Source organism: Malaclemys terrapin, chromosome 21 (assembly GCF_027887155.1).
Source record: "Malaclemys terrapin pileata isolate rMalTer1 chromosome 21, rMalTer1.hap1, whole genome shotgun sequence".
NCBI lineage: Eukaryota > Metazoa > Chordata > Testudines > Emydidae > Malaclemys > Malaclemys terrapin.
Genome location: NC_071525.1, coordinates 9,633,217 through 9,659,786, shown reverse-complemented (window position 1 = coordinate 9,659,786; position 26,570 = coordinate 9,633,217). Strand labels below are relative to the sequence as shown.

The 26,570-nt window shown below is 49.2% G+C and overlaps 1 protein-coding gene across 1 annotated transcript; it reads right to left on the bottom strand.

Moving 5' to 3' along the window:
- Positions 1-3,930: 3,930 nt before the first annotated feature.
- Positions 3,931-16,806, bottom strand: LOC128827416 (intelectin-like protein). The gene is made up of 8 exons (XM_054011269.1): positions 16,465-16,806; positions 15,312-15,375; positions 14,159-14,317; positions 12,832-13,079; positions 12,279-12,437; positions 11,471-11,591; positions 5,686-5,789; positions 3,931-4,188 (listed from the first exon to the last, which is right to left on the bottom strand). Exons 2-8 carry the CDS (start codon positions 15,367-15,369, stop codon positions 4,036-4,038), a joined length of 1,002 nt encoding a protein of 333 aa, XP_053867244.1. The 5' UTR covers positions 15,370-15,375; positions 16,465-16,806; the 3' UTR covers positions 3,931-4,035.
- Between the last annotated feature and the right edge of the window lie 9,764 nt (positions 16,807-26,570).

Here is a 26,570-nt window from a genome sequence, read left to right as displayed (position 1 = left end):
GAGGGTCAGGACCCACTTGGGCCATAGTTCCAATGTCTGAGGTTTCCAACTGCAGATTTGAGCATCAGAAACTTCTTTTACATGGAGAGACATAGCTATTCCTCTGATGCACCAACCCCCTCTGCCTTAAAGGCACCAATAGCGAAAGTGACCTTTTAAAAGCAAACACAACCAACAAACACCAGCATTATCCGTACACATGGGGGCTGGGGAGAAGGTTTCAGGTGAACACCTAGACCAGGTCAAATCTAGTTCATCTTTCATCTTCATGCCCCAATGCTACGTCTGCCAGTCCAGCCAGAGAATTCCATGTTTATATACAAGCACCTGGCAGGCCTGGCTTATCAACTGATCACTGATTCCTTGCATCCTGCCGCTGAGTGTTGGTTCGGGCGGTGGAGATGAATTGCCCCAATGAAGCCACAAAGGATGTCGGGGCTCTGTAGATCTTTCACTGCTAAGAAGCAGATTGAAGCAGGAACTTTGTTATTTAGGTTTCATTGAAACAGCTCCGCTTGCCCTTGGAATTTAGAAGTGACTCCGACCACTAAAAACAATCAAGGGATCAGAACAATTCATTGAATTTCTTTCTGTCTTTCAAGTACGGTTCGCTCTTGCACAGCATTTTTTAATCCACAGATCTCCATGCACTTTCCAAAAGGGATCAACATTGTTATCTCCATTTACGAGAAAAACTGACGCACTGAGAAGGGAAGAAACTTTCCTGAGGTCTCCAGATGAGCTGGGAATAACCCAGCTCTCCTGGTTCCTACTCCCCATTGGATCGCACAGCCTCCACTTTGCAGCACAATACCCTTTCTGCTCTAGTCCTCCAGCTACTCACCAACACCCTTAGTCCCACGTTTCTCAATGTGTGGGGTGCATCAGTGCCCCACTGTGACAGAATATGCCCTTGTGATCACACCCTATACGCTATCGTAACCATTTTGTACATGGCATGTCTTTTAAGGTATCATTTGAAAACTTGTAATTTGCTGGTCAGCATCATCCTGATAAAATATGTGTGGTTTCATTATATGTGACATTATAAGATTTCCTGTTATGGTGTTATTCAGCCATGTTCCAAACCCCACAGCCCTGCCCAAACAGAAGTTGGCAAACAGGTCTGTCCTAAACAAAGGAATATGTGCTCTGCTAATTTGCCTTTAAGCAGTAAACAGAGTCATCAAGCAGGAAGAGAAAACAAAGTAAATTCAACTACGTGAAAAAAGCAGCAGGGAACACCCTTCCACATAGACTCTGTCTCCTAGTGGTCAGCTGGAAATGTTTTTCAAGAGGGGGACTGCAACTATAACAAGGATGGACAAACATCCTCAAGGAACACCCCCCTCTCTCTCTCTGGCTAATACATTTACTGCACCTGAAGAGAAAAAGGAAGCAGGTGTTGGACTCTGGTGGAAGATTCCTGACCTGAGAGTTTGGTCAGTAACTCTGCTGAAAGCATGTGGTGAGAAACATTGCTTGAATCTAATAGTTTGTTCTATACCACAAGGGTTTGATTCCTTTCAGAATGTTTGTTCACAAGAACTAGGATCACTCTGGATATTCTAGCTATCCACAGAAATTGTCCGTTCCTTTTTTAATCTTTGCTGAATTCTTGGTCTCAGCAACTTCCAGTGGTAGCGAGTTACCACTTTAGCCCAGGTAACTTCATATTGGCCAGGCCCCACACATGAGCACAATCCACAACATCACAGCTGTCCTTTTGAAGCCCAGGGGTATTTCGCCCTAGGAGAGACTGCAGGATCTGACCCCATAGCTGCCCTGTATACAGCAGGGGTCGGCAACCTTTCAGAAGTGGTGTGCCGAGTCTTCGTTTATTCACTCTAATTTACGGTTTTGTGTGCCAGTAATACATTTTAACCTTTTTAGAAGGTCTCTTTATATAAGCCTGTAATATATGACTAAACTATTGTTGTATGTAAAGTAAATAAGGTTTCAAAATATTTAAGAAGCTTCATTTAAAATTAAGGTGGGCAGGACCTGGGCAGTGTGAGTGCCACTGAAAATCAGTTCGCGTGCCGCCTTCGGCACGCGTGCCATAGTTGCCTACCCCTGGTATAGAGTAATATATTTAAATACACTGTGTTTATGATGTTTGTATACTCATATATCAAACCCAAAGAGGGACTTAAAACCCAGCTGGAATGTTATGTATGTGTGTGTGTATTTATCTTTTTTAATCGACATTATAGTTTTAAAAGGATCAATTTTAAAAGATTAGTTTTATTTTTCACAGTGAAACACTCTTTACACAGTCCCCATATCAGCAAAACTTGTGCCATGTGTCTGGCTGTGCTGGGATCTCACGCAGGACATTGCTAATGTCTCCTTGCTTTCTATTACTAAACCCTTTACATGGAGATTTTGTATATTGTCTGTTAATTAACACAGTCAGTGGAGCAACTGGCGGCTCAGATACCACAGTGATGCAGAGATCAGACAGGGATTCGGTATTCCACTGACTCAGAGTTGCCATAGAGCAGAATTTCTTTTCAGCTGATCACAAGTGGCCCCAACTTGAGTAATTGAGGCCATGGACTGCAGGGACCTACCACCAGCCTGAAGGGCAGCCACACAAGGGATCCCTCTAGTCACAAATCCACTCATCCCTGCCCTGCCTCCAGACCCTCCCTCCGCACTCCCAGGCTCACAGACCCCCTGCACCAGACCCCGCAGTTCCTGCCACCCTTGCTCAGCAGAACCGTCCCAGTCCCACTGACAGGGGAGGCCTCTGAGGCAGGATTCGCCTCTTCCACTCAGATCTTCGGGTTCACATTCCAGCCTTAAAGTGATAGCAGCAGAAAAGGAAAATCGGGGCAGCGTCAATTTATTTGTTCGGAAAATCTCTACGGCACAGCCTGGTGTTGGGCCCTACCAGGAAGATCCCAATTCCTTGTGCCACTGGAGTAGGGTGACCAGATGTCCTGATTTTATAGGGACAGTCCTGATTTTGGGGGCTTTTTCTTATATAGGCACCTATTACCCCTCCCACCCCCTGTCCCGATTTTTCACACTTGCTCTCTGGTCACCCTACACTGGAGGCTGGGGCAGAGCCATCTCCCTGTATTCCAGAGTGACACCCCTCCAGAGGGGTGGGGAACAGGATTGACTCTGGATGGAAATGTTCCCCTCTGCCCTCCACCAGGTGGCGCCATGGGGGTGCAATGCACCTTAGGCTGCTGCTGAGGAAAACCTAAGCCCCGCCCCTCAAAGGGATTTAGACGCCTAATTCCGGGCTGGAGGGAGGCACCTAAGCCAGGTTGGTCGTTTTTTGAGGCAGAAATTTCAAGTCACTGCTCCAGTGTTTGGGGCAGGTAGGGGACAGCTTTCAAGACAAGATTGCCAGCATTTTTTTTTTTTTTAAACATGGACAAAACACTGTTCTGGGTATCAGCTGAGCCCTTTCAGCTGAGTTAAAAGAAAAGAAAGAAATTCAGCTGGGGCAGAGACCCACCAGGGAAATTCCAGCCCAAAGGGTTGAAGTTTGGCAAAATGATAAGCAATGAAAACAGAGTTTTAGAATGGGACATGGTGGGGAATATTAATCATAGGTGGTCCTAACAACTACGACTAGAAAAGGGGGGGGCAAGGGATGAAGCACTAGACTAGACTCAGGAGACCTGCTACTGTGCTACTGGCCTGCTGGGTGACCTTGGGCAAATCACGTCACCTCTCTGTGCCTCAGTTTCCCCATCTAAAATGGGAATAATGCTACAGACCTGCTTTGTAAAGTGCTTTGAGATTGACAAAGGAAAATCACCACATAATAACACCCAGTGCTCCTGTTATTGCTAACCGTAAATAATTACAAATAATGACAGAAGCGTCTCATTCTGACTGGTGCTGAGAGCCCTGCAGGCCTCTCAGTCGCAAGGGGAGCAAATCACACCAAGACCCCAGCCCACTTCACATTCTTTATTTGCATGGCAGACGTCTGAGTTCAAAGCCAGGGAGTAGCTCCAGCTGGAGTGAAGCAGCGTCGTTCACTGGGTCACGCCAGCCTTTCCGGACTCAGCGGTAGAACAGCAGCACTGCGGATTCAATCATCTCCTTGGATACGCTCCAGTGCTGATGGGTTCCATAGCCATCCCAGGCAAAGGCAGGGAAATCGCCGCACTGAACCGGGTTCCCTTCTGGGAAGAACCCTCCTCCACCTATGCAGTGCTGAGGAGAGAACAGAGGAATTGCCAGATGGGAGCAGAGCAGGGGCCCATCTAGCCGCTCTCCTGTCTCCAGGCCAGTGCCAGCTGCTTCACAGGAAACCACAAGAAACCCTGCAATGGCCAATTGGCGAATAATCTGTCCCCAGAGAAAGTTACCTCCTGACCCCCCGCCCTCCCCGAGTCAGAGGTCAACTAAGGCCCTGAAGCATGAACATTTAAATCTCTTCCTAACTCTTGGGACCAGACTCTCCATTGCCCTGACTCTTGTGCAGTCACTTACCTTGGTGCAAAGGGCCCCCAGATGACAGCGTTTGACTCTCCTTTAGCGCTGGTGTGAACGTCTGCACAAGGGGCAGGGCCAGGAGGCTTTGGGCCATTGGGTTTTTATTTTTAGTATTTATTGTTTGCATTAAATCTCAGAGCCCCCAGCCATCCATGGCCCAGAACCCTGGTGCTAGGCGCTGTACATTAGTTATTAGGTGTATTACGATAGCACCTAGAAGCCCCAGCATTGGCCCAGGACCCCTGACACTAGGCGCTGTACAGACACAAGAGAGAGACAGTCCCTGCTCCAAAGACCTCACGATATAACCCTGACTATCACGTGTTCTCCTAGCCCGTCCTTGTTTGAATCCTGCTCAGTGAATAAACACAGACTGATGGAGAGGACTGGATAGGCAGTTAGTGAAAGGCCAGGCATTATCCCCCTCCTTGAACTGCAATATCTGGACATATGGACTCAACTCACGACTCCAAGCTCCTGCTACTGCCAATTAGAAATTAGAAAGGCCCTTTCTCCCTAGAACTGAAATGGTCCCCCAGTGCACCAGAAAATACACTGATTCAGCACATCCACCCCCGTACCCTCAGCAGCTTCTGACAACAGGGCTCCTGTGAGCTGGTCCTCCCTTGATGGAACCCCAAAGGACAGAAATAACATCAGCAGCCCCTACACTCCCCTGGGGGGTGATTGCCTGCATGGGCACAGCTGAACCCTCCCTGTGGCAGTGCAGAGGTAAAAAAAGAGTCTTTGCGCAGGCAGTGAGCTCCAACAGTGACACTAGGTGGCTCCACAGCTCATCAGCAGAGCTGGACACACAACTTCTGCTGAAAAACTGCAGTTTTGGGTCAACCAAAACTATTTCCGAAGTAAGGTTCAACGTACGTACGTACGTACGTACGTGTGTGTGTGTGTATGTGTGTGTGTGAGAGAGAGAGAATGAATATTTGGTTTGAATATTTAGCTATTTTATTATTTTTAAAAATGGGGAGAAATACACAAAAAAAGAAACAACAACAACAAAAATGAAAAATGCCAGGCTGCTTTGAGTCAAATAAAATATTTTGTTTGACCCACCACAACTATTTGGGGTTTTCATCCATTTTGAGTTGACACAAAAAAATGGTGGTGGAGACTTCAGATTATTCGCTCCACTCCAGCCCGCCACTCATCCTGGACCCTGCTCCAACCCTAATCCCACTCTGGTCAGATACTCACATGCTCAGTGTTACAGCCGGTGACTTTCACCCCAGCACACAGAGCCATGGCTGCCTTCTCAGTATTAAATACGCGGAACTGGATGTAGCCGGGGACGAATTCAGCTGGTGACAGAAAAGGGGAGGTCAGAACCATTGTTTGCCATGGACAGGTGGAGAGAAGTGACAGAGCTCTGATCCCAGCCAAGCCCCTTCGTTAAGTTCCTGTGTGTGAACTGGGAATGATTAAGGATCTGGAACTCCTGACTAGGCCATGGCAGAGAAACTAAATGAATTATTTGCATCGGTCTTCACGGCTGAGAATATGCGGGAGATTCCCAAACCTGAACCATTCTTTTTAGGTGACAAATCTGAGGAACTGTCCCAGATTTAGCTGTCATTAGGGAGGTTTTGGAACAAATTGATAAATTAAACAGTAATAAGTCACTAGGACCAGATGGTATCACCCAAGAGTTCTGAAGGAATTCATGTGAAATTGCAGAACTACTAACTGTGGTATGTAACCTATCGCTTAAATGTACCAGATGACTGGAAGATAGCTAATGTGACACCAATTTTTTTTTAAGACTCCATAGGCAATCCTGGCAATTACAGGCTGGTAAACCTAATTTCAGTACCTGGCAAATTGGTTAAAACTATAGTAAAGAATAGAATTATCAGATGCATAGATGAACACAATTTGTTGGGAAGAGTCAACATGGTTTTTGTAAAGGGAAATCGTGCCTCGCTAATCTACTAGAATTCTTTGAAGGGGTTAACAAGCTTGTGGACAAGGTAGATCTAGTGGATATAGTGTACTTAGATTTTCAGAAAGCCTTTGACAAGTTCCCTCAACAAAGGCTCTTAGGCAAAGTAAGCAGTCGTGGGATAAGAAGGAAGGTACTCTCACTGATTAGTAATTGGTTAAAAGATAGGAAACAAAAGGTAGAAATAAATGGTTAGTTTTCAGACTGGTAAATAGTAAATAGAGGTAACTAGTGGCATCCCCCAGGGATCTGTACTGGGACCAGTGCTGTTCAACATATTCATAAATTATCTCAACAAAGGGGTAAACAGTGAGGTGGCAAAATAGCAGCTGATACAAAACTACTCAAGATACTTAAGTCCAAAGCAGACTGTGAAGAGTTACAAAGGGACCACACAAAATTGGATGACTGGGCAACAAAATGGCAGATGAAATTCATTGCTGATAAATCCAAAGTAATGCACATTGGAAAACATAATCTCAACTACACATATAAAATGATGGAGTCTATATTAGCTGTTACCACTCAAGAAAGAAATCTTGGCGTCATTGTGGATAGTTCTCTGAAAACATCCGCTCAGTCTGCAGCAGCCGTCCAAAAAAGCGAACAGAATGTTGGGACTCATTAGGAAGGGGATAGATAATAAGACAGAAAATATCATATTGCCTCTATATAAATCCATGGTTCGCCCACATCTTGAATACTGCTGTGACGTTGTGCAGTCTATATGGTCTTATAGAAACATAATAAGAAGTGAATATAATGTAACTGGAATATGCTTCAAGCAAAAGGTCTCTTGTAAGGTATCATTACAAAGCTTATAATCTACTGAGTGTGATCATCCTATTTGTAGAAATGTATCACTCTTGTATCTGAAACTAGAAATATGAAATATAACTCTGAGGGCCTATTGTAATTATGCAAAGTGTGGGCCATTAATAGTGGTTTGGAATCTTGATAACTCCCATTAACCAGGACCATTGTCTGCACATGGCTGTGTTTACCTGTGAGTCTTCCTGTATATGTGTGTGCTGGCAAGTGGGTAATGAAGTCTTGCAGTGACATGTGATCATGTCACCTGACCTGGAATCCATCTTTAACCTGGGTGCTTTTCCAGTGAGAGGGGGTGGAAACCCAGAGGGACAAAGGGTTCCCGCCTTATGCAAAAGATATATAAAGGGTTGGAAGAGAACAGAGGGGGAGAGGAGCCATCATGAAGAATCCCCTAGCTATCACCTGAGCTGGAACAAGAGGTGTACCAGGGGAAAGAATTGTGCCCAGGCCTGGAAGGTGTCCAGTCTGAGAAAAAACTTACTGAAGCATCTCTGAGGATGAGATTATCTGTGTTCAGTTTGATTAGACATAGAGTTGCGCATTTTATTTTATTTTGCTTGGTGACTTACTTTGTTCTGTCTGTTATTGCTTGGAACCACTTAAATCCTATTTTCTGTATTTAATAAAATCACTTTTTATTTAATAATTTACTCAGAATATGTATTAATACCTGGGGGAGCAAACAACTGTGCATATCTCTCTATCAGTGTTATAGAGGGCGAACAATTTATGAGTTTGCTCTGCATAAGCTTTATGCAGGGTAAAACGGATTTATCTGGGTTTAGACCCCATTGGGAGTTGGGCATCTGAGTGCTAAAGACAAGCACACTTCTGTGAGCTGTTTTCAGGTAAACCTGCAGCTTTGGGGCAAGTGATTCAGACCCTGGGTCTGTGTTGGAGCAGACTGAAGTGTCTGGCCCAGCAAGACAGGGTGCTGGAGTCCTGAGCTGGCAGGGAAAACAGGAATAGAAGTAGTCTTGGTACATTAGGTGGCAGCTCCCAAGGGGGTTTCTGTGATCCAACCCGTCACAACTGCGTGCGGATGTGGTTGCCCTATCTCAAAACATTTATTCTGGAATTGGAAACGGTACAGAAAAGAGCAACAAAAATGATTAGGGGTTTGGAACAGCTTCCGTATGAGGGGAGATTAATAAGACTGGGACTTTTCAGCTTGGAAAAGAGACGGCTAAGGGGTGATATGATAGAGGTCTATAAAATCTTGACTGGTGTGGAGAAAGTGAATAAGGAAGTATTATTTATTCCTCATAACACAAGAGCTAGGGGTCACCAAATGGAATTAATAGGCAATAGGTTTAAAACAAAAGGAAGTATTTCTTCACACAACACAGAGTCAACCTGTGGAACTCTTTCTCGGAGAATGTGAAAGCCAAGATTATAACAGGGCTCAAAAAACAGCTAGATAAGTTCATGGAGGATAGGTCCATCAATGGCTATTAGCCAGGATGGGTAGGGAAATATCATGGAGCAGGTCCTCAGGGAATCCATTTTGAAGCACTTGGAGGAGAGGAAGGTGATCAGGAACAGTCAACATGGATTCACCAAAGGCAAGTCATGCCTGACCAACCTGATTGCCTTCTATGAGGAGATAACTGGCTCCGTGGATATGGGGAAAGGGGTGGACGTGATGTATCTTGACTTTAGCAAAGCTTTTGATACGGTCTCCCATAGTATTCTTGCCAGCAAGCAGGGCCGGCTCCAGGCACCAGCTGAGCAAGCTGGTGCTTGGGGCGGCAGATTGTTCGAGGCGGCATTTTGCCCAAGCCTAGGGTGGCACGGCCGCTTTTTGTTGTTGTTGTTGTTGTTGTTCTGCTCCGGCCGCCCTGTAGGGGGCGGCGGCGCGGAGGACCGGAGCGCCCTGCAGGGCAGTCCTCTTCCTTCCCTCCCCGCCGACCGGAGCGGAGCCCTCGCTGCAGGTGGCAGGAGGCGGCGCAGCGGGAGGGGTCGTGTGGCAGCGCCCCTGCTGTAGCCCTGGCTGCCCCCTTCTCTCTCTCTCCCGCCCACTCCCTCTCCCTCCCCCTCTTCCCCCCCCAGCCAGTCCCCCTGCACCCGCGCTCCGGCCGCACCGCAGGTTTGTTTGTTTTTTTGCTCTGCCGTTCTGGCCGCCCCGTTTTTTGTTTTTTTTTTTTTTTTGCTTGGGGCAGCCAAAAAGCCAGAGCCGGCCCTGCCAGCAAGTTAAAAAAGTATGGATTGGATGAATGGACTATAAGGTAGATAGAAAGCTGGCTAGATCGTTGGGCTTAATGGGTAGTGATCAACGGCTCAATGTCTAGTTGGCAGCCGGTATCAAGCGGAGTGCCCTAGAGGTCGGTCGTGGGGCGGTTTTGTTCAACATTTTCATTAATGATGTGGATGATGAGATGGATTGCACCCTCAGCAAGTTCGCAGATGACACTAAGCTGGGGGGAGAGGTAGATAAGCTGGAGGGTAGGGATAGGGTCCAGAGTGACCTGGACAAATTGGAGGATTGGGCCAAAAGAAATTGGATCAGGTTCAACAAGGACAAGTGCAGAGTCCTGAACTTAAGATGGAAGAATCCCATGCACTGTTACAAACTGGGGACCGACTGGCTAAGCGGCAGTTCTGCAGAAAAGGACCTGGGGATTACAGTGGATGAGAAGCTGGATATGAGTCAGCAGTGTGCCCTTGTTGCCAAGAAGGCCAACGGCATATTGGGCTGCATTAGTAGGATCATTGCCAGCAGATCGTGGGACGTGATTATTCCCCTCTATTCGGCACTAGTGAGGCCATATCTCGAGTATTGCATCTAGTTTTGGGTCTCCCACTACAGAAAGGATGTGGACAAATTGGGGAGAGTCCAGCGGAGGGCAACGAAAATGATTAGGTGGCTGGGGCACATGACTTACGAGGAGAGACTGAGGGAACTGGGCTTATTTAGTCTGCAGAAGAGAAGAGTGAGGGGGGATTTGATAGCAGCCTTCAACTACCTGAAGGGAGGTTCCAAAGAGGATGGAGCTCGGCTGTTCTCAGTGGTGGCAGATGGCAGAACAAGGAGCAATGGTCTCAAGTTGCAGTGGGAGAGATCTAGGTTGGATATTAGGAAACACTATTTCACTAGGAGGGTGGTGAAGCACTGGAATGGGTTACCTAGGGAGGTAGTGGACTCTCCATCCTTAGAGGTTTTTAAGGCCCGGCTTGACAAAGCCCTGGCTGGGATGATTTAGTTGGGATTGGTCCTGCTTTGAGCAGGGGGTTGGACTAGATGACCTCCTGAGGTCTCTTCCAACCCTAATATTCTATGATTCTATGGGATGGTGTCCCCAGCCTCTGTTTGCCAGAAGCTGGGAATGAGCGACAGGGGATGGATCACTTGATCATTCCCTGTTCTGTTCATTCCCTCTGGAGCACCTGGCATTGGCCTCTGTCGGAAGACAGGATACTGGGCTAGATGGACCATTGGCCTGTCCAGTATGGCCATTGTTAGGTTCTTACGTTCTAATTCCATTCCCACACAGGAGCTGGGCAGTTGTCCCGTCACAGCTGGGCGAACCGTAGCTCTGTCACTGTTCTGCGTGTGTCTTTGGTGCACTGCACCTTTCAGTTCCCAGGAGCCCTGGGTAGTGCCACGATCTCAAAACACCCCTCCTGGCATGAGCTGCCAATGCAGCCGCTGCCTCATTCCCCAGCTGGAGATTTCCCCAGTCTGGGATGGGGAAGGGCTCCTTCGGTCACCCTGCTGACTCTCAGGGCTTGTCCTGGTCTGGCTCTCCCCAGGCTGGGTCCTTATCCCTGGTCTGTCTGTCGGGTGCAGAGGGGAGGGGAAGGGTCCTTCTCACAGGCATCTCCTCCACCCTTGCTGCCACCACCCTTCAGGGCCAGCTTTAGGGAATAAGCCCCCTTCTGCCTCTTCTCCTTGGCTCCTTTCCTAGAGATTGGAAACTCCAGACCACCTCTTTCCTCAGTCTCCACCTCCTGCTGTCCTCTCTTCTGGCCACACCCTCACCAGGTATCACAGACCACCCCATGCCAGAGCCCTTTTGTGTTCAGTTGCCATGTAGCATGTTAAAGTGGAGAACACACACCATGCGCTCTCCTGGGGAGTGTCCATATCCTCTCTCTCATGTAATCGTTTGCCCTGTCTCTAAAACGAAGTTCATTCAGACTGGAAGGACAGGGCTGGTCTGTACAGGTGGAGAGGCAGAACCCGCACGCTCACGGCAGACTTACTTCGGGCAGCTGGCGCGTAATAGCTGGCAGTTTGCTGGGCATCGCCATAGTCGTAGATGATGGGCACAGCGGGGCCATTGTTGGTCTTGCAGACGCCGGCGCCATATTTCACTGGGTATTTCTGGGAGACAAACACAGCGAGAATCCAGCGTTAGTTTCTGTCCCTGTGGCAGGGCAGCTGCAGCACAGACAAGTCAGCTTCACTGACACATGCTCGCTGGGTGATTAGTTCAGTCAGTGCTGCCTCCCACACAGGCCAGTCCTGGGGCACCGTGACCCCAGCAGTGGGCAGGGAAATCTGGCATGTCACGGTGCCCCTTGGGGTGGATTTATCACAGACTGTTTGGGGCAGGGACTGTTGTGTTCTGGGTCCATGCAGCACCTAGCACCGTGGGGCCCTGGTCTGCGGGGGGTTCACTAGGACCTGCCACAATGCGGGCAGTAAATGATAATAGGTGAGGATCAGCATGTGTCCAGCATTGTTTCCCCACCACCCCCAGCCCTGTGGAGATGCCCCTGCTAGGATGCCTGAACCCCAAAGCTGGGGCTCAAGGGTGGGTCGAGGGCTTGGCCTAGCGCCAAATAATTATGTCCAAAGGCCCCCCCATCTCCAGGGCATGAGGTGGGGTCAGTCTCCGTGGGCTGCTCAGCCTCTCTGCTGAGTCTGCCAGCACATCAGTGCCAAGGCAGTGGCTGGTTTGGGATGTGAACGCCAGCAATTGGTTGAGAGCTCTGTGTCCCATTATAAGCCCCTGGCCCCCCAGCAGAGCCACACGCCCCTCCAAAGCCCCCAGCCCAGTGCCATCACCTGGTAGAGTCTGAGGAGGTTCCCCCCCTCTGAGGGCAGGAAGCCGGTCTCGGTGTGGTACCTCAGGATGGACCTGTTCTTCCATTCCTTCAGGGGCGTCTTGTTGGTTACGTGCCACACGGACAGGTCCTGGGCTTGAAGATCGTAATAACCAGGGTTCTGAAAAGTGAGGACCCAGTTGAAACCTCTCAGCCACATCCCTGGTACTTAACCGGCCCCCCCATCACCGGGGCATCCGGGCACCTCCCCAGCTGTGGTATATGTATCCTGACACTCGCCCCACAAAGCAGAGAAGCACAATTCCCCATTGTACAGGGGAGAACCGAGGCACAGAGACTAAGTGACTTGCCCTAGGTCACACAGGGGGCTTGTGGCAGGGCAGGAAATGGAACCCAGGACTTCCAAGCCCTTCGCTAGCACCTTGACCTCTGGACCATCCCCCCATTTAACCCCCATGTCCATGTCTCCCACCTGCCCATGTGCATTCACCCACATTCTAACGCACCCTCTCTCCCCAGCAGGTAGCTATTGGCCATGGAGAAGGGGACCCCACCTTGTAGTCATCGCTGGTGGAGCCCACTGCGGAGCCGAAGGTGTTGTAATTGGCCCAGTTGCCTTCTCCCTCTGGGTAGTTGACATTGTTCCCCTGCTGGCTGGACCAGCGATCGCCATTGGTGCACTTGCCGTAGGCATTGTTCTCGTGCACGCTGGCCACCAGGGTCCAGCCGCCCCCCTTGGTGGTCATATCACAGAAGGTCTGGTAGGTCTCGCCGTTCTCGGTGCGCAGGGTGTAAATCCCATCTGCAGGGGACGGGGCAGGAAGGGAGGAGCACCGAGCTGGTCAGCCAGGGCCGGAGAAAGGGGCAGGGCCCTCTCGGAGCCAGCCATTAAATGGAAAACGCCCAGGTGAGGAGCTTCTAGTGCGCTGCAGCAGGGGGCAAACCCGGAGTCACTGGAGCAGGACGTGCCCCTGCATCCCGGGACAGAGCGGCCTGATTCCCAGGGACACTAAAGCCCCCTAGGCAGCGGGAAGTGAGTGCAAATTACAGGGACTCCCAGAGGACGGGGCCTGAGCCTTTCCACACACAAGCTGTAGCACATTAATGATACCGGTGTAGTTATAGCGCTACAACTCCTTAGTGTGGACACAATTTATACTGGCTTAAAGGAGCTTTATACAGGGATAGCCATTCCCATGAGGAGGGAAATCGGCTATCCCTGTCTAAGGCACCTTTCTCCCAGTACAACTGTGTTCTGGGGGTGGATTGGTATCAATATATCAGGAAAACCCATCCCCCGACCCGTCACAGTGACACCGGCACAGATGCCGTGCGCAGACCAGGCCTAAGTGTAACCGAGAATCAGGCCCGGGGGCCATTTGTGCTCAGGAAAGGCCCCAGGGCTCATTCAGAGCCCCCTGCCCCTCCTGTTGTCTGTGTCCCTGCGCTGTGTCCCTCTTTTGGGCCTGAGCCTGCGGTGACTCAGTCTGGGGGCAGAACAATGGGTGGAACAGAGTCAGGCAAAGAATCTACCGCCCACGGAGGGGTAAAGTTAGGTGCCCTTCGCCTGGAGCCCTAGGAACTGGGAAAGGGTGGGGGTGCCTAAATTAACCTGGAGTCCTAGGCCCTAGGTAGAGGTGGGATGCCCTAGAGTGTGCAAGGGACAGAGAATGTTGTGCGGGTAACAGGAGGGCCCCTGGCACGTGTGCTTGGCACACAGCACTCCCCCGGTTCGCACCAATCAAAGGGCCCCTGCTCATTGTCAGTCCCTGACATCTGAACAGACTGGACCCAGCTCTGGCCTTTACATTGGTCTGGAGCAGGCACCCGACAGAAGCAAAGCAGCTTCTGACGATCAAGGGATGCCGCCTCCACACTCACCTGCAGCCCTGATCTGGGTGGCTTTAATTTGCTTGCAGCTGCGGGGTAGGCTCTGGTAGGTCTGGTTACTCTGGGGGCTCGGGCTGACGTACGTGTCCTCCCACTTTTCCAGCAGGTCGCGGATGGCGAGCTTCAGTGCAGCAGCACCCCCGCTCCCATCTGCACAGCAGGGTGAGGTAGGGTTAGGAGTTTCCATCGGTTACCTTTTGTGTGGCCAGGGGGGCAGAGCCCTCAGTGCAGAGATCCCAAGTCATGAGAAAGCCACTGGGAGAGTGACATTCCATACACTAACCACGACACACACAGAAGCACACAGACACACAAAACTGAACATATACAGCCCCCCCATCATACACAACACCGAGACACACACACAGCCACACAACCACCCACACAATCACACACAGCCACAAAGAAACACAAACTCAGACACACAAAAACATAGAATCATAGAATATCAGGGTTGGAAGGGACCTCAAGAGGTCATCTAGTTCAATCCCCTGCTCAGAGCAGGACCAATCCCAACTAAATCATCCCAGCCAGGGCTTTGTCAAGCCGGGCCTTAAAAACCTCCAAGAAAGGAGACTCCACCACCTCCCTAGGTAACCCATTCCAGTGCTTCACCACCCTCCTAGTGAAATAGTGTTTCCTAATATCCAACCTGGACCTCCCCCACTGCAACTTGAGACCATTGCTCCTTATTCTGTCATACAAAACCTCCCCCAACAAACAATCGCACAAAGACACACACACACACACCTGTCTATATATAAAGTAGAACTGATGCTTTTAATAAGAGGTACATCTAAAAACTATTTCACACCCCTGAATCAGTAGCGGAAGATCTTTATAAGTTTGAGAATTACAAATAGGGGCTTTAGTGGGAGCACCTAGGCACTACCATAATACACCTAATAGATAATGTACAGCACCTAGCACCACGGGATACTGGTCCAGAAATGGGGCACCTAGGCACTACCGTAATACACCTAATAGATAGTGGACAGCGCCTAGCACCATGAAAACCTTGGCCTTGGAACACGGACAGAAGAAAATCGTTGCAGCTAATTCAGGGTGCGTTCTGATTGGCAGGAGGCTGCCTTAGGGTTTGGGAGAATTATTTCCAGGAAGAGGAGAATAAAAAGCCACTTACCGCAAGGGCGGCCCCTGGTCACGTGGATGAGGAGCAGCAGGAGAGCGAATTGTTTCATTGTTGACTTTGCAGCAGGAAAAACAGGAGATCAGCTGGTTAATAGCCAGGCTGGGGGGGGGGGGCGGAGGTGAGGGCTCCTCCCCAAATCTTCCTGCTCCCAGGGCTGCGCTGACTCTCTGCATAACCTGCCCATGGCACTAACAACCCAGAGGAAAGTTCGAGACCCTGCAGCCCTTGAGTTCTATGATGGTTTTCCTGAGTGGGGATGGCCTTGCAGTGACATCCTTAGAGCAGTTTCCTTCTTGAGGGCTCAGTGATGGGCTTATGGGGTGGGAAGCTCAATGGAGCCGGGCTGGGAGGGGAGCACCAGGGACCATGGTGGTGCCTGCACACTGGGAGGAAACCAAGTAGCATCACGTGCACAGAACAAGCCCTCCCCTGCACTCCCTCTGCTAACTGAGCCTCACATCACCCCTGTAGGGTTGACAGGTCTCATTATACCCATTTTGAAGGTGGGGAAACTGAGGCAGGGAGGGCCTAACCTAAAGCCCATTGAAGTCAGTGGAATGTCTCACACTGGCCCAGTCGGCGCTGGGATCAGGTCCAGAGAAGGGAAGCAAGGGGATCGGTACCCAAGTCCCATCTCAGCCCTTTTCCTAGGAGTTTCTCTCCTTGCTTTGCAGCAGAACTGATGCCAGCACATTTCACTCATGCTGTGGAACCTGCCTGCACACGGCACGGCCACAGCTTCACGAGCCCAGCCAAAGGGCCCTGCAGCACAGCTACCCAGTGCGAGAGGCAGGCAGAGGGGGCATGTTAAGGCTCAGATTCAGTACAGCTGGGTTCAATTCTCCCCGTCACTGACTCCAGTGGTGAGAACTGTCCCTACTTCACCAGGGTGCTCTGAGGATTAGTGCACTGAGGTTCGTGTGTGCTGTGGTGCTGGGGAGCCAGACGGACCCAAGCTGATGCTGTGTAATAATAATGTCTAGTGCTGTCATGAGTAGATCTCAGTAGCATTATCCTCATTTTATAGATGTAGAGAAACCAACAATGTCTTGGGCTTTTTAAAGTGTCTCTTTGCCAAGTTAACATATTACAACTTCCACATTAAGTCACAATGTAACACACCGAAGAGAGGGTGAGGACTCACCTGGTCCGTGGTTCCAGTGTCTGAGGTTTTCAGCTGCAGATTTCAGTATCAGAAACTTCTTCACACAGAGAGACAGAGCAATTCCTCTGATGCACCAACCTCTCTGCCTTAAATAAGGCACCAATAGCGAAAGTGACCTTTTAAAAGCAAACACAACCAACAAACACCAGCATTATCCGTACACATGGGGGCTGGGGAGAAGGTGTCAAGTGAACACCTAGACCAGGTCAAATCTAGTTCATCTTTCATCTTCATGCCCCAATGCTACGTCTGCCAGTCCAGCCAGAGAACTCCATGTTTACATACGAGCACCTGGCAGGCCTGGCTTATCAACTGATCACTGATTCCTTGCATGCTGCCGCTGAGTGTTGGTTCGGGAGGTGGAGATGAATTGTCCCAATGAAGCCACAAAGGATGTCGGAGCTCTGTAGATCTTTCACTGCAAAGAAGCAGATTAAAGCAGGAACTTTGTTATTTAGGTTTCATTGAAACAGCCCCGCTTGCCCTTGGAATTTAGAAGTGACTCCGACCACTAAAAACAATCAAGGGATCAGAACAATTCATTTAATTTCTGGCTTTCAAGTACGGTTCGCTCTTGCACAGCATTTTTGAATCCACAGATCTCCGTGCGCTTTCCAAAAGGGATCAGCATTGTTATCTCCATTTACAGAGAAAAACTGACACACTGAGAAGGGAAGAAACTTTCCTGAGGTCTCCAGATGAGCTGGGAATAACCCAGCTCTCCTGGTTCCTACTCCCCATTGGATCGCACAGCCTCCGCTTTGCAGCACAATACCCTTTCTGCTCTAGTCCTCCAGCTACTCACCAACACCCTTAGTCTCGCGTTTCTCAATGTGTGGGGTGCGTCAGTGCCCCACTGTGACAGAATATGCCCTTGTGATCACACCCTACATGCTATTGTAACCATTTTGTACATGGCATGTGTCAAAGTTAGAATCAGGACTCACAATTTTGTCAAGACCACTCTGTTTATTAGCACAGCGCTCTGCTAATACAATCTGATAATGTGAGCCTCCATGCAAGATTCAAACAGTCTTATTTATACAGATAAAAGGGTGCGAACTAAACAAAAGGACAGAGAGAGCAAAAATGTAAAATATGCATGGAGCACAATATGCATATCCTGCTTCCTTGTTAACTCTTATCGATCTAAGACTAATGCTTCACCAATTGCCCTTAAGTGGCAAGTTAAGCAGTTAATGTCTGCTTTCCTGCCCCCCTGGCTTGCAGCATTTCTCATTTCTACTTAAAGGTACATACAGCATTCTTTAATTCATTCTATTTCTTTAATATAATTCATTTCATTTTCACAATCCCTCCTTTTGGTCAAGCTTACGCAAAGACCAACAATTACTGGGTTCCACATATTAATAGTTCTTTATCTCTTCGTTCATCAGTGATATTTAACATCATCATATTAGCACTCTGTTTTGGGGCAGTCACCTGGGTGGCATACCTTACACAATTCTGGATACAACAGGAGATTAACTGAAAACATACAAAAATCATTAGGATTCCACACAGGATAGTCAGGGCTCCCTGAAACAACCAGTTTCCTATGCCAGAGAAATTGAATATGTTACTTAGCCACTTCCATAAAGAACTCGGCTCTTCATGGGGAAGATATGCGATTTGTTCTAAGTGACTAGCGCGATCTATTACCTCATTGGTGTCGTCGGTATAAACACACAACATTCTTTTCCAATGAGAGCACAGGTCCTTCCTTTGGCCACCAGCACTATGTCCAATGCCTGATGGTTTTGGAGGGCCATCTGTCGGATCGCCCCTGTTTCTTTGGCCAGGGTTTTTAAACTCTCTCTGGTTTCATTTGCCATTATTTCAACTACTGCTTGTAACCTTAGGAGCCTTTTTGCATGGTGTATTACTCCCCCAAGTGGGATAAGGGAACCGCCAGTGGCCTCTTCCCAGGTTAAGGGGCTTATGTTATTTACATACCATTGGGCATCTGATAAGTCCCTTCTTCTTCGCCTGAAATTACGAAGGCGTTCTCGTGGGAAGGACCCTAGCACTCGGAATTGTGGGAAGAGTCGGGCGGGATAACAGATACCTGACCAGTTAGCTGGTAACGCAGTATAAGCTTTGGTCCCACAAACCCAATGATGGCCTATTAAGGCCGGGAAGGGTCGGTTGCACCCATTTGTCACATAGGTGCCTACAAAAGAGGAGTAATATCCTCCAAAGGGGTACAGGGTAATTCTCCTTATGAGGAGTGGTGTTATTTGCATGGCATTGAAAGATTGTATTGTTTTCACTAAGGTTACTGTAGGGGGAACATGAGATTGATTTTTCTGTTTGATCCCAGGTCGAGAAAAAATTCATATCCCCATACCTGGCCCGCCACTCTTTAGTTTTGTTCGAATAATCCCATACACAATTGGCCACAATATACCGAAGGCAACGGCTTTTTCCCAGATCCAACCCTGTCCCATTACATACCCAACACCAATGACCTTTTCCCTCTACCACACTTATCCATTTAGATACATTTATTCCCACTGCTTCCCAAGGGTCATTGCTGTTCCATGTTTTGTTAAACGGATGAGGTCCTCCAGTGAGGTCTGGGGAATTGAGTGGGATTGCCAGGACAGGAACACCAGCTTGAGAGTGGGCTGGGATGTGGCTGCAGACCCAGCAATTAGAAATATTAAGGGGCTTAGCTATCCACACTTGCTGCTGGATAAAAGAATTGTCATTGTGGACTCCCCAGACCTTAAGACACCAGCAGCCGAGGAACAGGTGCCACCAGAGGCTCATGTCGGAGGCAAGGCCCTGCTGGTTCTGACAACCTCAACTGAGGGAACCGCAGTCACAGTTTTACATCCACCAGGCAGCAGGCGCTAGGCTCACTACTGCTTCTTCTTGCACCTTGCTTTAGGTCGTCGTCTGCTTCTGGCAACCCTTACGAGAGCGTAGATTGTAAGGTATTGCAGGCTATTCCTCTACGTCTTCTTTCAGAGTCAAAATTGACTCTGTGTGGTTCTGAGGTGATGATTGGTTCGCTGGGGATGGTGTCTTCTTACACTGCAAAGCATGTATCCACGCTGCGATGCCAGATAGTTTAACAGCCGTCTGGGTAGTAAGCAGTACCTGATGAGGACCCTTCCACCGGGGTTCCAAGGCGTGTTTTCGATGATGGTGCCATACGTAGACCCAGTCACCTGGCTCGAGGTCGTGGCAAGCGTCAGAGGTGGGTTCTGTTGGCCAGGCGGCTCGAACCTGTGAATGGAAGTGACTTACAGCTTGCATTAATCCCTTGCAATATTGAAGGAGCGTACTGTGAGTCAAGTTCAAGTCTGGGACTGGAGTAATGGTAGCCATAGCTCGCATGGGCCGTCCCATAACAATTTCAAAGGGACTCAATTTATGCCTTTGGGATGGAGTGGATCGCATTTCCATAAGGGCTAGTGGTAAAGCTGCTGGCCAGCTTAACCCTGTGGAGTCACAAATCTTAGCAAGCTTATTCTTAAGTACACCATTTCGCCTTTCCACAGCACCTGCACTTTGTGGATGGTAGGGACAGTGCAGCAGGTGTGTGATATGTAATATACGATCCAGGTGTTGAACAATTTGTCCGGTAAAATGTGTACCCCGGTCACTGGACAGAGTGACAGGAATTCCCTTGGCAGGCATAATATGATTTAACAAACACTTAGCAACAGACAGTGAATCAGCCTTGTGACAAAGAAAGGCTTCAATCCAACCAGAAAATAAACATACCGTAACCAAAATAAATTCATATTGTTGACACTTAGGCATTTGTACAAAATCAAGTTGCCAATGCAAGAATGGTACTTGGGGCAGGCCCCGGAACCCCTGAGCCACTTTTACAGGTTTACCAATATTGTGGCTTTGGCAAGTGGTACAGACGGCACAGTGGCGGGCTGCAAAGGAGCTGAAATGGGGGGCCCACCATCCTGCCTTAGTTACAGCAGAGACCATCCCCTCCTTTCCGACATGTGAAACACCGTTAGCAGGGTGGCCAGCGACGGGTAGAGTGAAAAGGGGGCCACAAAGGCGCCAGCAGGCAAACGCCAAAGGGAATCAGGATGTAGAGAGCAACGCTGGGCAACCCCGGAGTCTTTTTCGGCTTCTGGGTCAGAGTCTTGGAGCAGGGTGAGGTTAGTGCGGAATGGCGGTGGTATAGAAACAGAAAGGGGACCTAGAAATGCATCTGGGGAAGGTTCTATGGCAGCAGCATGTTTAGCAGGGGTGTCAGCAAATGCATTACCCTTAGCAACATCAGCATCCGCCATCGAGTGGCCAAGGCACTTAACAATAGCTAGGGCAGATGGAAGTAAAGCTGCGTACAGGAGAGCAGCGATGTAGGGGCCATTTTGGATAGGGGTACTGGCGGAGGTAAGGAAACCCCGAGCTTGCCAGAGGGTGCCAAAGTCATGTACAACCCCAAAAGCGTAGCCGGAGTCAGTCTAAATGGTGGCAGAGCATCCCTCCGCCAAAAAGCAGGCACGGGTGAGGGCAACTAATTCGGCAACTTGCGCTGAGGTTACAGAAAGTAAAGGCGCAGCTTCTAGGGTCTCAGCGAGTGACACTACAGCGTACCCTGCAAGGAGACGACCTTGGTTGTCTCGAAAACAGGAACCATCAGTAAACAAAACAAGGTCAGAGTTAGGGAGAGGGACATCAGAAAGGTCAGAGCGCGGAATGGTGACAGCAGAGACAGTTGCAAGGCAGTCGTGGGGATCACCGTCATCAGACAAAGGAAGGAGAGTGGCAGGGTTTAACTGAGAACAACGCTTTATGGTGATATACAAAGCAGACAGCAGTAAAAGTTCATACCTGGTAAGGCAGGCGGAGGAGAGGTGGCCTGTGTTACGTTGTAACAGCAGAGTTTCCACAGAGTGAGTGACCATGAGGGTAAGAGGAGAGCGGAGGACAAGGGATTCGGACATTTCGACTAAGCGCGCTGCGGCAGCCACAGCACGCAGGCAGGGGGGTAAGCCTTGGGCCACAGGGTCCAAAGTGGCAGAGAAGTAAGCCACTGGGCGGTTCTTGCCTCCGTGCACCTGAGTGAGAACTCCAAGTGCACACCCAGATTGTTCATGGCAGAAAAGGGTAAAGGGCTTAGAGTAGTCAGGCAGCCCTAAAGCGGGGGCAGAAGCCAAACCCTGTTTGAGGGAAACAAAGGCAGAGTCTGCTTCAGGGGGCCACGGCATGGGGTCAGGCACAGAGAGTCGAGTGAGTTCCTGGAGAGGTTTTGCAAGGGAGGCATACTGGGGAATCCATTGCCTGCAAAATCCAGCCATGCCCAAAAACTTTCGGACCCGGCGTGGGGAGCGGGGTCGGGGAAAGCTAAGGATAGCCTGGACGCAGGCAGGAGAAAGTGTACGGGAACCCTGGGAGAGGAGAAAACCAAGGTATGTGACAGAGGCTTGACAGAGCTGTAGTTTAGAGCGAGAAGCCTTGTGACCTTTTTTTGCTAGGGCAGTAAGGAGCACTGAAGAATCAGTTTTTGAGGCAGATAACGAGGGGGAACAGAGGAGTAGATCATCTCCATATTGGACTAGAGTGGACCCGGATGGGAAAACAAGGTCAGCTAGGTCTCGGGCTAGTGCCTGGGAAAAGTAAGATGGACTTTCAGTATACCCCTGAGGGAGTGTAGTCCATGTATATTGCTGTCCCTTGTAAGAAAAGGCAAAGAGGTACTGGGAGTCAGGGTGAACCGGAACAGAAGAGAAAGCAGAGCACAAATCAACAACAGTAAAATGAGTTGCCTCTGGTGGGATAGAAGCCAGAATCGTTGCTGGGTTAGGGACAACAGAAAAGGCAGGTATGACAATACGATTAATGGCTCGAAGGTCCTGAACAAATCGCCATGATTTGCCATCAGCTTTTCGAACTGGGGGGATAGGGGTGTTACAGGGACTGGAGCAGGGAACAATAATGCCTTGCTCCCGCAGGGCGGTCATGACCGGAGCAATGCCAGCCTCGGCTTCGGGGTTTAAAGGGTATTGAGACAGGCGAGGCAGAGGCTTGAAGGAGTCAACAGTAATGCAGACGGGGTCAGTATTTAGGTGGCCCACCTCAGAGGGATGGCTTGGCCACAGAGAGGATGGGATGTGCGAAATTAGGTGTTCAAGGGATGGGACCAGTGGGCAACAAGGGACTGGGGTGGAAAGGGGGGTCTCAGACAGCAGGGAGGCCACAGAATCACTCAGAGAGGACTGGGGAATTTGCAAATAGACCCCATCCGGGGAACAGTATATGGTGCAGCCAAGTTTACATAACAGATCCCGACCCAAACGGTTTACTGGAGTGGAATCAGAGAGAAGGAAGGCATGATCTGTGGATAGGGGACCAACCTGGACCGGTAGAGGTTTTGAAAGGGGATAAGGGGTTGGGATTCCCGAAATGCCCACAGCAGATACAGTCTTTCCGGAGCAGGGAACCGCAGGCAGGTCGGTAGTACGAACTGCAGAGAGCGAAGCTCCCGTATCAACAAGGCAAGGGAGAGACAAATCATTGATAGTTAACACACACTCACCTATGGGACTGAGAGGTAGTAAAGGAGCTAAAATTTCCTGAGGTTCCCCGGCGTCCCGTCATTGCTGCGGGACAAAGTAAGGCTGGGGACTGACTGGCTGTGCCGGCAGGGGGTCTAGCTGGTTATTTACAGAGTTATCAGGCCGGCTCGGACATTCGTTCTTCCAATGTCCGGGCTGCTTACAGTAATTACAAACATCCCCATTACCCGAAAATCCAGTTCCTCGGCCCCTCCCTCGACCACGTCCCCGTCCCTGGTATTTTCCCCGTCCCCGGTACTGTTTGCCCTGCCCTGAATAATGCTGTATTTGCAGGGCCATTAACTGTTGAGATGATTGTTCCTCCTTTCCTTTCAGAGTGTTGGCAGTGCTCTGCCACTGTTTGCAATTTGTCCATGGTTTCGGTCTCCCACCCAACACTTATTTGCTTTAGCATATTGCCAACAGCAGGTAGGAGGCCATTAACAAACGCATTAGCCAGGGTGCCCTGTCCATTTTTATACGGTTGCTGTATACCAGAATGTTGCAGAAAAATGTCAGTTAGCCGGGTGCGACAGTCGCCCGGGTTTTCTCCCTGTCGTTGCTTAGAGCCGTTTATGGCCGTCCAGTTGGTTTTAGGACTCCATACCGAGGGATGGCTTCAAATAGATTTTTAACTCGCTCCTTAGACTTTTTCCAGTATTCAGCATTAGGACCAATGTCTGGTAAAGTAGAGTGGCGGTCAGCAGCGAGCCAATCTGCTGCTGTGAGCCATTTTTCATGCTCACTAGGGGTAAGTAGCTTGCACAGCTGCAGGAGGTCTGCCTCAGAGGGTTCATAGGTGTCCCATACTAACAAATTCCTCTGCGAATTTGGTAGGATTTTCCCAGGGCTTTGGAAAGCCTTTTACAACTGAAAGGAGCTCTGTACGAGTCCAGCTCCAAGTGGGACCCCCGTCTTGGCCCCCAGTATGCAGGATTCGGAGGGGAGCCTGGATATTTTTAAGGCCCAAGCGTAAGCTTTTACGGGGCAGAGCGGGATCAGAGGAATGGGCCTGGGCCGTATCGGACGGTCCAGACGGGTCTGAACTGGAGACCTCTGGAAGTTGTTCCTGAGCTGGGGAAGCTGGTGACTGTCTATTGATCCGACGCAAGGCTGCCAAGCCAATTAATGCGTCTTCCTCATCATCATCCCCAGAATCTAACAAGGGGTTTTCTTCATCTTTTTTCACAGAGAGACAGGAGTATGAAGGGGGATCTGCTCAGAGAACGGGGTAAAGGGGAGCGCTCGGTCTGGTGGTGGGAGAGGAGGTTTTCAATAAAGCTTTTAACTTATCATTTGAATCTTTGAGAGAGGCGAGTTTCGATTCTGTCCACCTACGATTTGCCTCTTCCCACCACTGCATGAAACAATCAACCTCTCCTCTGGCCAATTTAGTTTTAGATTGGCCGAGTTTGTCTTTTAAGACGTCTACTCGGTCCTTGTCCCAAGATCCTAACAGTGGCCACTGAGTTTTGGGATCTCCCTGAGTTAGCCTAGACCATTTTTCCAGAAATTTACAGAAGTCCGGACCCTTCCTAAAATACATAAAATGAGCCAGCGTTCCTTTAGGGAACTGTCCCGACTTAGACGTCTGGTTACCCATACAGGAGGACTTTACACACACACCAATCACACAAGAAGGAAATTCGGGTTCGTCAGAGCGATGCCCGGTGCAACACACAAAAGGAGCCCACAGGCTACTGCCTCAATGGCCCTTGCTTTCACACCAAGGGTTTTACCCAAGGTGCGGTGCGGCTGCGATTGTGCAGATTTCACTCACTCAGACCGCGGGGACAGGAACCCCTTGGTCGGCCGATCCCCGGACGGAGATGGCACCCAGACTCAAACACTCCACAGGAGGACAGATAGACACAGAGACAGGACAGTCCTCAGTCCGGACAAAACACAGAAATAATTATCTGACAAGATTCCTGATGCCAGATCCTGGGATCCCTACCAGAACAGAGTGGGAACCAACAGGTTCGATGGCGTAGACGTCACTGTGGTCGTGCGCCCTTCCGTTCAGGACGACGACCGCTCGGGCCAAATGCCCAGGTGCCGGCTGCCACGGTCGTCCTACAAAAACGGTCAGGAATCACACGGCCCCAGTGAAGACGGTTGCCATCTCGGTGGAACCTCCAAATTGTCAAAGTTAGAATCAGGACTCACAATTTTGTCAAGACCACTCTGTTTATTAGCACAGCGCTCTGCTAATACATTCAGATAAGGTGAGCCTCTTATTTATACAGATAAAAGGGTGCAAACTAAACAAAAGGACAGAGAGAGCAAAATTGTAAAATATGCATGGAGCACAATATGCATATCCTGCTTCCTTGTTAACTCTTATCGATCTAAGACTAATGCTTCACCAATTGCCCTTAAGTGGCAAGTTAAGCAGTTAATGTCTGCTTTCCTGCCCCCCTGGCTTGCAGCATTTCTCATTTCTACTTAAAGGTACATACAGCATTCTTTAATTCATTCTATTTCTTTAATATAATTAATTTCACTTTCACACGTCTTGAACAATTTGAAAACTCATGATTTGCTAGTCAGCATCGTCCTGGTAAAATATGTGTGGCAACATTGTATATGAAATTATAAGATTCCCCTGTTGTGATGTCTGTATCTTGGGGGAACGCCCAGCACCCCCATGTTCATCCTTGTAAAATGATTGTGTGGTATCCAATGCAAAGTTTGTCATGTCGGGTGTCTTCGGAAGGCTCATGATGCACTGAGCATTGTTGTTGCAGTAATGTTATAGGTTATAATTTCATGTATGTAGTTGTGAGGCTGAAAATGTATCCTCATGGCTTAAAATAAGCCCAGGCAAAAACTCTCCAAGAGCGGAGGGGCAGTTCACACCTCATCAGGGCATGTGTGAGACAAACCCAGCCCAGCCTCACAGGAACAAAAGACACTGCCTAGACAGCAACAAAAGAATCTGTTAAATTCTTCAGGGAATCACCCCGCTTCCTTTGGTCAGTTTGGGACTGCGATGAGGTAATGCTCACCTGACTCTGAAGGGTGGGGGGGAACCGAAAGTGAAGAAAGAACATGATAAAAGGGAGAGACGTTTGCCATGCTCTCTCTCTCTTCCACCTACATCTACAGACACCACACCAAGCGACTGAAGCGCTGATCAAAAGGGAGAGCCTGGCTGAAGAGCAACCAGCCAACCTGTGGTGAGAAGCATCTAAGTTTGTAAGGACATTGAAAGTGTTAAGAACAGCTTAGAATGTGTTTTGCTTTTATTTCATTTGACCAAATCTGACTTGTTATGTTTTGACTTATAATCACTTAATTTATCTTTGTAGTTAATAAATCTGTTTGTTTATTCTACCTAAAGCAGTGCATTTGGTTTGAAGCGTGTCAGAGGCTCCCCTTGGGATAAGAAGCCTGGTATATATCAATTTATTTGTTAAATGGGCAAACTCATATAAGCTTGCAGCGTCCAGTGGGCATAACTGGACACTGCAAGACGGAGGTTCCTAGGGTTGTGTCTGGGACTGGAGATATTGGCTAGTGTCATTCGCTTGCACAATC